This window comes from Muscardinus avellanarius (assembly GCF_963383645.1).
Source record: "Muscardinus avellanarius genome assembly, chromosome: 9".
NCBI lineage: Eukaryota > Metazoa > Chordata > Mammalia > Rodentia > Gliridae > Muscardinus > Muscardinus avellanarius.
In genome coordinates this window covers 114,955,740-114,967,727 of record NC_137795.1, presented here as the reverse complement: position 1 = coordinate 114,967,727, position 11,988 = coordinate 114,955,740, and the positions used below count along the sequence as shown (strand labels likewise).

Genomic DNA, 11,988 nt, shown 5'->3' with positions numbered 1-11,988 from the left:
GCGGAAGGTGCGCCTGGGGATCCCTACCCTGCAGCTGGGTGGGAGCAAGCACCCCCGACCTGCTGCTGGAAGAGGAGGAGGAGGGGGGAGGAGGAGGAGGGGGAGGAGGAGGAGGAGGGGGAGGAGGGGGAGGAGGAGGAGAAGGAGGAGGGGGAGGGGGGAGGAGGAGGAGGAGGGGGAGGAGGGGGAGGAGGAGGAGGGGGAGGAGGAGGAGGGGGAGGAGGGGGGGGAGGAGGAGAAGGAGGAGGGGGGGGGTCTCCGGGCTCGGCGGGGCGGGGCGGGGCGGGGCGGGGCGGTGCGGGCGCTCTCCCGGGCCGGGGACCGCGCGCTCGATCGGCCACGGATCCCCCCACCCCGGGCCGGGCGGCCGCCGGGCTGGGGACGGAGGCGGCGCGCAGAGCCCGGGATGAGGGCGCCCGCGCTGCTCGCCTGCTGCTGCTGCTGCTGGCTGCTGGCCCCCGTGAGTCGCCGACCCCACGGCCTCCCCTCTCGGGCGAGCGCGGGGGGCGGGAGGGGCGGCCCGAGGCACTCGGGCCGTGGGTCCTCGCCGCCCCGCCGCGCCGAGGGTCAGCCGGCCGCGCGTCCGGGCTCCCGGGCCGGCTGGGCGGGCTCCGGCCGCCACCGACCGCGCGGGGTCCCTGCCCGGGCGGCGGCACCTGCGCGGGCTCGCGCCGCAGGGACTGGAGCAGCGTTGTCGCTGACTCTGGCTTGGATTTTAGCGGTGTCGGAGGGAATCCGGGATCGCTAAGAAAGTTTCCTCTGGAAGTATTCTGCTCGTTTTAAGACCGTCGCAGGAAAGATAGACCGAGCGGAGCTTACGCGGGGAGCCTGTCGCTGCCTGGCGTAGTTTCGGGAAAGCTCCGGACCACCGACCCGCGAGGGTCTGCACGTGCACGCTGTGTACGCGGTCGGGCTGCGTCCCCTCCCCAGCTTGCGCGGCCGGGAGGGAGTTGTTTAGGGAAGGCTGTGGCTGCCCGTGGGGGTATTTCGGTTTTGGAGTCAGGAGACCCCTGGGCCCTGGGGAGGCACCGCAAGCCAGGTGAGAAGGACCCTCGACACTGGTGCCAGGCGTTCGCAGGAGCTTGCAGCCCGAGCATCAGGGGCGTCGTGGGTAAGGCCGCTCTCCCCCCAAGATGCCTCCACAAAAGTCATTGTTTTGCCTATTCCAAGAATGTCAGATACCCAGTGCTTTTAATGCCTTAATTTTTCTAAGTTGATACAGTGTTCTTAATTTCGAAATTTAGACTATTAACTAGACTATTAACTTGTTCCTGTATGAAAAGCAGAGCTGCTTGAAGCAGGAGTGTCTGCTTAGTGGGCAGCTGGCATGAAAAATTCTTGGGTCCTTTGTAAGTGGGGTAAATGTGGCATCAAGTTCCTTCTCGTAATTTTGTCAGGAAACTTTCTTTCTAGTTGGAATTCTAGTTGACCTATATCAATAGTAGGATATCTACCGGGGTGGTGGCACACGCTTTTAATCCCAGCACTTGGGAGGCTGAGACAGGAGGATGGCACAGGTTCAAAGCCAGCTACTTAGGCTCTTGGCAACTTAGTGAGACCCTGTTTTCAAATAAAATATAAAATAGGTCTGGGAGTGTAGCCCAGAGGTAGAAAGCCCCTGGGTTCCATCCCCAGTACCACACACACAAAAAAAGGAGGATATCTAAACATAGATGGCTATAATATGACCAGGAGTATGATTCTCTTTAGTTACTATTTTAGTAAACGTAAAATTTGGGTAAGAAGGAGAGGATAAGACAGTGAGACGGAGAGTGAAGCTGAGAGAGATTGAACGAGAGAGAATAGAGAGACAGACACAGACGGAGAGACAGAGACCTGTAGGCAGCTGGGCAGCTCAGCCTACAATGTGGGCACTTGCTGTGGTCTGACAGAGTAGAGGGAAATAGTGCTGGGCTTTGTAAAAACTAATCAGAGAATGTTGTCTCCTGAGGTCTAAACCCCCTTTCTGTGTCCCGTCTTTTGTGTTGGTAAGCACAGGAGAGACTACTTCTATAGCACCACAGACACACACACACCTCTCCGCAGAGCCATGGCCATGTGATTCTGGAACCTCTGCCTCCCTTCCCATTCTTCTAATCTTTTTGAAACCCCCTTCACACCAAATTCAAGAGTCAGAATGATTACAACCTCATCTGTATTATAATTTTAAGTTTCAAATGGGTCTGGAAACTTTAGAAATATAGTTGCCCCGTCATAAGGCATTACAGTGAACTCGGTCACTGAAGGAGCTGGTACCACGTATCTGCACACAGTCCTGAAAAGTGGGCTCGTGAGTAAATATGCATTTGCTTCAATCATTCTGAGAACTATGAAATGGAAGACTTGAATATTGAGACATTATTGGTTTAAACATACAATGTATTATGCCACTTTATTTCCCTGTTCAGAAACTATATATATATATATATATATATATATATATATATATATATATATATTCTATTAGGTTTTGTGTTTGTTTTTTAAAAAATTACAAAGCAAATAGTAAATCATGCCAGGAAAATGAAGGTCATTGCTTTGAGGTAAATTTTAATTTGGAACTGTCTTGAACTGTGAGGTTTAGATTCTTCTTGTAGAAGTCTTGCTTGACTTTCTTCTTATGTAAGTTTTAGTTACTTAGGTTCCTTTTTACCTTGAACAGGTAAATAGCATTCACCCCGAATGTCGATTTCACCTGGAAATACAGGAGGAAGAAACAAAATGTGCAGAGCTTCTAAGCACTCAAACAGAAAAATCTGAAGGTAAGCACAGGAACGTCCTGCTGCAGACACTGGCAGCTCCTCCCTCTCCTGACAGCCAGTAGAAGATTGCTTGCATCTTGAAGCAGGTCTGATTTTTAGTTTTTAGGGAACTGCTGACAAAGCCCGTGGAGAACCATGTCTGTGAGGTCCACATGAACCCTCAAGAGGAACCCTCACCCTTCACAATGACAACGCTCACGGTTCACAGTGATGGCCATGGTGGCTAACATTTTGTGGCTTTGCTACCCTTTGCAAACACAGCCCCTTTTTCCATGGAATGAGCATTTATCTGAATACATAAATTTCTTTTCTTTTTTTTTTTTTTTTTTTTTGGTGGTACTGGGGTTCCTGGAAGCCATTCTACCTCGGGGATACACTCCCAGACCTATTTTTTAACTTTTTTATGTGGAAACAGGGTCTCTTAAGCCAGTGAGGCTGGCTCCAAACCAGCGCAATCCTCCTGTCTCTGCCTCCCAAGTGCGGGAATTACAAGCGTGCGCCACCACGCCCGGCTGAATTAATAAATTTCAAATCTTAGTTATATCACAATAATTTTGGTCCAGTAAGGAGGGTAGACTTATCAGAAAGCAAACAGGAAAATGGATCTTGTGCTTTCTGCAGACAGGCCTACTGTGAATGCAGTGAGCCTGCTAGTCCTGCTGCGGCTGGGCTGCTGGGCAGGAGTCTGCTGGGCTCCTCCGGGTTCCTCAGACCTAGGCACCCCACTTGTCCTTGCCACAGGAGGGCTGGGGGACAGCACCACTTATCAATTGTGGCAAGGCCTTCTGTCCTTGAGCTTCTGTTCTCTCTGGTGTTTGCCAGGATCTCATCCTCTTTAAGAGAGATAATCAAAGTAAGATTCTGTTTAAACATCTGGTGTCCTACAGAGGGTGTCAGATGATGGACTCTACTAGATCAGTAAGATTTGAGCCACATAGATAACTTGAATTTTCTAGTAGCCACACTAAAATAAATGAAAAAAGTGAGATTAATTTAATATGTATCTTATGTACCTGAAATATCAAATTCCTTATCACTTAACTTATAGTCAACATGCATTTGATGGCACACAGCCACCGGAGCCACCTGCACACCACAAGCAACTGCAGCCCCAGGCTGCACAGTGTGGCTCTGTCAGAAACAGGCCTTCCTGCACCCTGCCCACATCCTCTGAGCAGGGACGCCTGGCCTAACCTCCCTCCAGCCTTAACCATGGCCATGCCCTCAGAGCGCCTGGAGGAACTCTGTCCATGGAACAGCAAACATATAACTCTGCCTCACGCTGCTGCTAAGGGTTGACACCAGGGAGAGCCACACACCGCCCTGGAACCCAGACAGGAGACTGAGGGTCAGGCTGGTGGCTGCTGAGAAAACTCAGAGTTCAGTGAAAACTCAGGGAGTTCTGGAAGGTAATGCCAGAAGACAGGCATCATGAGTCATTGGAGTCCTGGACAGGTGTGGCCCTCCTCCACCCCAGCAATCTGTTCCCTGAGGCCCAGCTTCCTATCTTCACAGGGCTTATTAGATATTCAAAATCTGTATAAAACATATCAATTCTTTAGAAGTTTTCAAATAATACGTTAAAAATAGTTCTGTGGGAGAAGGGCAGACCTCTGTGGCCAGCGCTGCCCAGGAGCTTCACTGGCCCCCAGTCTGGTGGCTGGACTCCCAGGGACAGGTCAGCAGCTAGACACTCTGGGCTCCTCCTCAGAGGAGCAGAGGACCACCTGTGCATGAAGCATATTGGGCACCCTGTGCTGCAATGTCTGAGGTAGTGTCCTGAAAATGCGTGGCTTGACTTGCTGTCAGCTTGGCAGGGAGAGTAGCCAGCTAGGCCAAGGCCACAGGGCGTCATGGTGGGGATCTCATTCAATTTTCTTGTGGTGATAAGTGTCCACTTGGACAACTTACATTGAAGGCTCCATTTTTCATATTATTTCATAGCCAAAGCATGTGCACCTGACCCATCCCACCTCTCTGACTCATAAGAAGAGCTTGCAGCAGCTGGCTCTCAGGAGAAAATCAGGCTGACCAGAGGCCTGTGCCAATCGGTGCAGCAGAGACAGCCTGTGTCCACAGCACTTCTACTCCTTGAAATATGCGTGGCCCAAATGCCAGCGATATAAATAGTGTAACTCCCAAGATGAAGACAGCGTAGATGACGGGAGCCAGACCCAAGCACCAGCACTGGGCGCGGTGCTCCCAGGGCCACGGCTGCAGTGGGAGCATTTGCTGACTGAGGTCCTGGGCTCTGGGCCTGCCACTTACACTCTGGACCAAGGAATTCCCATGAAAAAGACCAGAAACGAGGGGGGAAACTAGTTTTCCATTCTAGTGAGGCAATTTCTATCAGTCTGATATAAAAATCTTCCACTTTATTACATATGAATGCAAAAAAAAATGTAACAAATCCAGACAGAAAATAATTTCAATAAACTGTGTATTGGGAAGGGGTGGTAACTGGGGACTGAACCCAGGGGACCTCTGAGCTACAACCCCAGGTCTTTTTGTTTGTTTGTTTTGAAACAAGGTCTCATTAAGTTGTTGAGGGTCTTGCTAAGTTACTGAGGCTGGCTTTGAACTTGCAATCCTCCTGTCTTAGCCTCCCGAGCACTGGGATTACAGGCATGTGCCACCATGCTCAGCTTAGTTCTAAACTCTTTGAGAACTTGGGACTTCACGGGTCAGCAACGTGCACGTCTCTGTGACGGTGCCCCCTTGAACACTGGGAGGCATCCCTCTCTTCTCTGGTGTTTTCTTCTTTTACCCCCTGTGACATGAATGTTAGGCACTTTTATGGTGGTTTCACTTAAGGTCAGGAGGAAGGTGACCCTCCTGAGGGAGGCATTCAGGCCCTGCAGACGGCGGCAGTGAGTCCCTAGAGCCAGCTCTCTGAGCAGGGCTGTGGTGGCAGCTGTCTCTGGTCTTTTGTAGACTTAGGACTTGCCAACAAGCTAGATGCCTTGCGCCTGTGTGTCTGAACAGAGCAGTTTGGGAGGGAGGGAGCAGAGGGTAGGGGCTGCCTGCAGTGTCATGTGGTGGAATGGGGTCCCCACTGGGCAGTCTTTCATTCTGGTTCAGAGCCCTCCATGGGCTGCAGAGGGGTCCCCAGCAGGAGGAGCTGCTGACCGAAGGGGAGGGGTCCCATCCGCAGCCTTCCAGCAAGAGCCTGAGGTGGGAGAAGGGCTGCAGGGCATGGTCTCCTGCCCTGGCTGAAGGCTAGGCCTTGCATAGAGAGAGGAGGGAAGAAGGGCCAGGTTATAGCACATCTGGCTATAGGGCCCATTATCTGGTGCTCAGGCCTGGTTACATGCTGGGGATCTAACTTGAGAGACCACATAGGCCCAGAACTGCTCTTAGGGTTGGGCCCCCAGGGAGGCTGAGGGTGGGTTGTCTCTGCTCCTGGGCCTGCCCTTGAGCAGACATGATCCCCAGGGGCTGAGCAACCTCGGTCCTCTGGACTTCCCCATGAGGCCTGGGCATGGCTCTGCATGGTTTCCCACAGGGGGGCAGTGCCAGGGTTTCCTCCCAGGTGAGTTCCACCCTGGACCTGTGTCAGACCCAGCCACATGAGAGTCACCTCACTGTAGAGAGATGTCCTAGGACTTCCCACAAAGCCACCCAAGCCCTGATCATGAATCTAGATTATCCCAGGATCAGCCTGGCAGGGTGCCATGCTGAGTCCTCCCCAGATGGGGCTGGCTACTGAGACTTTTCATGCAGGGCCTCACGCTCTGCTCAGCCCTGGACTTCCCGTGGCACCATCCACGGGGTGCAGAGCACAGTTGTAGAGTGTATTTAATGGGTGAGGACAAGCATACCACTCACTGGGCGGGGGAGATGTGTTGCGCACTGCTTTCCCAACGTGCTCCCACATTCGGGCCCTGTCAGCTCCGCACCCGCTGCCACATAGCTTTGTGCATGTGGGACAGGCTCCCTAAGGGAGCAGTGTGTGGGCTCGGCTCTCTGAATCAGTGGGGCAGGTTGTCTGAGCTAACCAGACCAACTCCAGCACAGTCTGGAGTGTCCAGATGTTTGAGTTTTATGAGACCCAGCCTATTTTTAAAAATACGTAGGTTCTAACTGGATATCTGCATGTTACTGTAAAAAAAATCCTTCTGTTCACTGACCAGCTTTGATTTCTTCTGGGTTAGGGTCTTGCTCGGATGTTAGTTAAAGTCTCAGAGCAGTGATCCTGTCTGCAGGATCCACTGGACCCCAGAGTAAAGCTGCTCCTTCTCAGATCCAAAGGTCTGAACTCTCAGATTGTAGCTTCCTCTGCAGTGAGGGGTGGCATTATTGCTGCACCTTAATTAGAGAGAACATCGGCATTTCCCCGAGTCTGCAGGAGTCTGCTCCCTATGTGACACCATGTGCAGGCCTGAGCACATGTGCGGCCCTGGCAGGGCATGGTCCTGTCCTGACCTGCTTCCCCACTGTCTCTCCTGGGGACCGCATGTGGCCCATTCACAAGCCGGGGATGATGAAGCGACCCCCAAGTCATGTCCACCCTTCTCTCAGGAAGAGCACCTTGTCCCAGGACTCTGGACACTGAGGAGTATCCCATGCATAGCTGGGACCTGATTCCGGGAGTTACGCAGTGAATGTTTGTCGAAGGTGTGGGTAGCCGTTACTGAAAATCAGAAGCAGCCTGGCCGGGGCTCTTCTGAAAGCCATCTAGGCCATGGGAGAGCACCCTGCTACATAGTGTCTGTCTCTGTGGAGCCCTGAGCCTGTTAGAATAGTCCCCGTCATCCTGCAGCCTCCGCGTGAGGTCGTCTGGGCCTGTTCGCCTGTCTCTTTCAGTGCTGCGTGGGCCCCAGAGCATCTCTTTAGTGTTGGCAGGTTGCTGCCTGGGTGTTTCCCTCAGACGGCTTCCTTCCTCTCTGCTCCTACCAATAGCAATTATGTCATGGTTCCTAATTGCAACTTTTCTAAAATGGCATTTGGCACCAGACCCAGCTTAGTTAATGAATAGAAGAAGCTCTTCTTATCTCACCAACAAATATTTTAAGAACAAATGATATAAATATGCATCCACAGAACAAAAGAAAAGAAAACCTTCATTTAGTAAGATGCGTGTAATCACTGCCTCACTGGGGTTCAGTACAACTTTGAGTGATGGGAAATTTTCTAGTTGGCATCTGAACAGGGGCATTCCAAAGCATATGCAGAGGAACCCACGTTGAGCGAGCCCGGCAGCAGGGACAGTGCTTCAGCACCTTCAGGGAAAGTCAGGATCGTTTACCTGAGCCCTCTGGTGCGCCTTCACTGGGTCTGGGAAGTCTTATCCTGATGGCTGCACACCCTGACTCCCGTGTGGTTTGTCCACTTTGTTCTGGAGCCTTTCACAATAACACTGGACAGAAAGTCCTGATCGCAGCTACTAGAGCAGGGATGTCCTCTCTGCACCACTGTCCCTGCTGGGCAGCTGCCTAGAGAACAACTCCGCATCTCCACCACATGCCCCCAGGCTCCGGACATACCCTGGGGTCCCTGTGGCTCTGCAGTCAGCTCAGGAGGCTATGAAGTGATGGCCACAAGTGTCCAGGCAACACCAGGCGTCCAAGAATAGTGTAATTTTGAGGGTCTCTAAGCAGAAAGCAAAGTAAGGTAGTGGTGGGAGTCCTGCTGAGCTGCTGCTTCAGCTGCTCCTGCCCTGGGGAGCAGAACTGGGGCTGAGACAGAATTTACACAAAGCCAGATTTGTCTGAGGACGTGAAGGGGTTTTCCAGTGACCTGGGCATGGGATGAGAGGCTCTGTGAGCAAGCCTGCTGCCCTGCACCGTGGTCTTTCAAGGCCAGGGAAGTCTAGTGAGAGGAAGGAGCCCTGGTCCCCAGCATCCCCTCACCAGGACCCCGCCGCAGGCTGCGTCCCTTGTCTGTGAACACAGTGCAAAGAAGCCCCTTCCCGGTGAGCAGGAGCTGTGAGTGGCATGAGGGCCGACAAGCAAAGCCGCTCGTCTGGGGCTATTCAGGTCAGAGCAGAGGAGGACAAACCACTTGCGAAGATGATTTCTCCCAAGTCAGTTCCACTTCTGCCCAGGTTTGTCCTTTATGCAGTGGCAGGCACGGATGGCTCTTATGCCAAAATTAAGTAATTGGTTTTTGTAATGACTCTTCTTTAGTATTATAGAACTAAAAACTGTCACAGAAACCTCCTTGCTCAGCAGTCACCTTGCCAGAGAATAGACTGGCCACACAAGTGTACCCTCCACAGTGAGCCCACACAGGTGAGCCCATACAGGTGAGCCCTCAACAGTGAGCCCACACAGGTGAGCCCTCCACAGGTAAGCCCTGCATGGGTGTCACCTACACAGTGAACCCTATACCACGAGCCCTTTCATGAGTGAGCCCTGCATGGGTTTCTCACTCTGCACAGCTGAGAAAATCCCACAATTGGTGGCTGTGCTAGCATAGTGAAGATTTGCTATTCCTGTACTTGTTTGTGGCTCCCTGGGTTTTCATTTTAATAGTAGGAACTCAGAAATAGTAAATACCATCCAGGTTTTATTAACTTCTTTTGCTCCCTGTTGAGCACTTAAAAACTAGATTTTCTATCAGACAGTTGTTTTATCACTGTTTATATCATAAATATAGTGGATGTTGAGGACTTACAAATGGGAGATTCAACTATTATAATCAAACTGGAATGTTATACAGCCATTAAAATGGTGATACTCTGTATAAATAACTTTAAGAATATGAGAGAGATATTGTTAAATGGGAAATCAAGGAAAAAATATATATCTTCCAGCTTTTGAAAAAAAGAATCATACATCACTTCCCTATGCGAGAGTGTGTGTGAATATGTGTAGACATTGTCAAATTGAGTCCGAGTCTAGGTTCACTAAGGCTTCAAGGGCCAGACCTCTGCACAGACTCAGGTAGATCTGACAGCTACCCCTGTACCTGCCTCTGTGGGTCCTGGCAACAGAGCATCTGTAGGGTGCCGTATCCTTCTCCCTTGTGAAGGGGTGGCCCTGCTGAAAAGGAGAATGGCACGAAAGCCGCATGGGGAGGACTCAGAGATCACAGCCAGCCACCCAGCGCCGCTGAGTAGAGGGCCACCCAGGCGCCTCCTCCTGATGCCAACCTGGGTTATTCTAGATTCAGCCCAGCAGGAGAGCCCAGGGCTCACTGTGGCACCTGGAAAGAACAGGGCTGGACTTCAAGGCAGCGGCCTCTGAGCAGGCCAGCAGCATGCCCCAAAGGGGTGCTGAGCCACAACCCTGAGCATGGCATCTGAGTCCTTGGGTCCCTCGGCCTTTCCTCCGGAGCCGAGTCTCTTGGGGACCCGATGCCCAGCCTGGCCTGCTCTCACTTCCCTCCTTGGAGTGATTCAGGTGAAGCTTGAGGCAGTCAAGGAAGCAGAGAGGGGCCCCACATAACTCCGGGTCCTGCCAGATTACCACACTTTTCTGGCTGCAGAGAATTCTGTACAAGGAATGCCCGGGGTACAGGACATGCTTTGTTCTGATCTTTCCTGCAGTAAGAAATGGACAGAAGTCAAAGTCACCCTCTGTGGTCAAAGAGCTTGACTTGATCATGTGTCCATCTTGGGGCCGAGCCACCTGCTGCAGCAGTAAGACCCTCCTGCCTGCTTCCCCCCTTTCCTCCCGTCTTGCTCACTTGGAAGCACCATCCACTCTCAAGACCCTGCTGCACAGAGGGGTTAGGGTCAGAGGAGGAAAGACAATCTGCAGTGTCCCTCATCCTGCTCCCTCACAAAGACGGACCTGGCTGGCTGCAGCCCCTTGGAACAGAGAAATGGCAAAGCAGCTTTCCTGCCACAACCAAGAAATTGAAATTCCTCTGCTGGGGTCTCACTTTCAGGTGTCTTCGGAAGAATTTGGCTGCTTAGGTTGGCAGAAGGGATGGGCTGCAGGGATGTTCCCCTGCAAGCTGTGCAGTTGGGGTGACTGAACATCCGTTCGATGGCTGGTGGGAGGTGTCTGTGTGTAGCAGGGAGAGGGGCTGCAAGACAGAAGAGCCAGCTTCAGCCACCCTGAGCTCTCTATGAGCACCTGGACTTCCTGCACAGCCCCTTTTCTGCAGGAATCTTTGTGGCTGTGACTTTAGCCATAAATAAGCTTTTAGGATGGAGGGTGAACCTCAGTACTTGGTCTGGCCAGTAGCACTGCCCACCTGCATGTGGCATCTCAGTTGGGGTCAGTCTCAACTACACGCAGCAGACACCAGCCAAGGCCAGAAGGTACAAGAAGCTCTCTCCTCGTGCTCTTCTGTGGCTCCCTTGGGCACCTGCACACCAGTGGGGTTGGCCTCTCCAGGAGGACTGCCTCCAGAGGGAGCTGAGTCCGCTGCTGCACCTTGTAGGTGGAGGTTGGCAGGGATCCATGCAGGGAGAACCAGAGACACTGAGAGCCAGCTCGGACCAGAAGGAGAGGTTTGGCTCTGCTTTCTAAGCTGAAGCAAGGTCTTGCTGCATTTAAATTGAAATGTTTGTGGTGTGTGTTTTGTGGCTCCTGTTTTAACCAGGCTCAGATCACCAGGCCAGTGATACCCCTGCTTCCCTCAGACCTGAGTCTCCAGGATGTAAACTAATAAACTAATAAGAGGTGCCTGTTTTACCATACAGGGTGCAGATCAGCAAGAAAAAACATAACAATCCTCTTGAAACTAAATAAATTCAAACATTTTTCATAAAAAATTGTGGTATAGGTATGTAATAGAATACTATTCTGCCTTTAAAAAGAGTGAAGCCCTATAATTTCAACATGGATGGACCTGTGTGTCTTTGCTGTGTGGAATCAGCCCATCACAGGACAAGTACCAAGTAACTTTCCTCGGTGGAGTCTACAAGTTGACCTCCAGGGCAAAGTGCAGGGGGTCAGGAGGCTGGGAGGGGACGGCCCAGCTGGATAGGAGTATTTCTGCTGCTCCACCCCACAGCAGGGCAACTGCAGTCAATAAAACATGTCGTGCTGCTTAAAATACTAAGAGTGCATTTTAAATCTCACCACAAAGACACCGTGAGTGCACGAGGTGACGGATATGCTAGCTACCTAACTGATCCTTCCTCAGTATACACCTGTATTGGGACATCACATTTATGCCGTAAATATGTAATTATTATTCATCAGTTAAAACTGTTGAATAACACATCAAATTACTCAAATGTGTCCCACCACATACCTATACTTTCAAATCTAATTAGATGAGTGCCCAGGCTGCTGTGTCCCAGGGACCTTGCATGCCAGGGCTT

At 51.7% G+C, this 11,988-nt stretch overlaps 1 protein-coding gene across 1 annotated transcript in view; it reads left to right on the top strand.

Moving 5' to 3' along the window:
• Window positions 1-406: 406 nt before the first annotated feature.
• VIPR2 (vasoactive intestinal peptide receptor 2) overlaps window positions 407-11,988 on the top strand; it is a gene marked incomplete at both ends in the record, with an annotated part of 59,003 nt that continues 47,421 nt past the window's right edge. Inside the window, 2 exons of the mRNA XM_080701933.1 lie at window positions 407-460; window positions 2,663-2,762. Coding sequence (XP_080558059.1) covers window positions 407-460; window positions 2,663-2,762 — 154 coding nt within the window. The remainder of the gene's footprint in view (window positions 461-2,662; window positions 2,763-11,988) is intronic.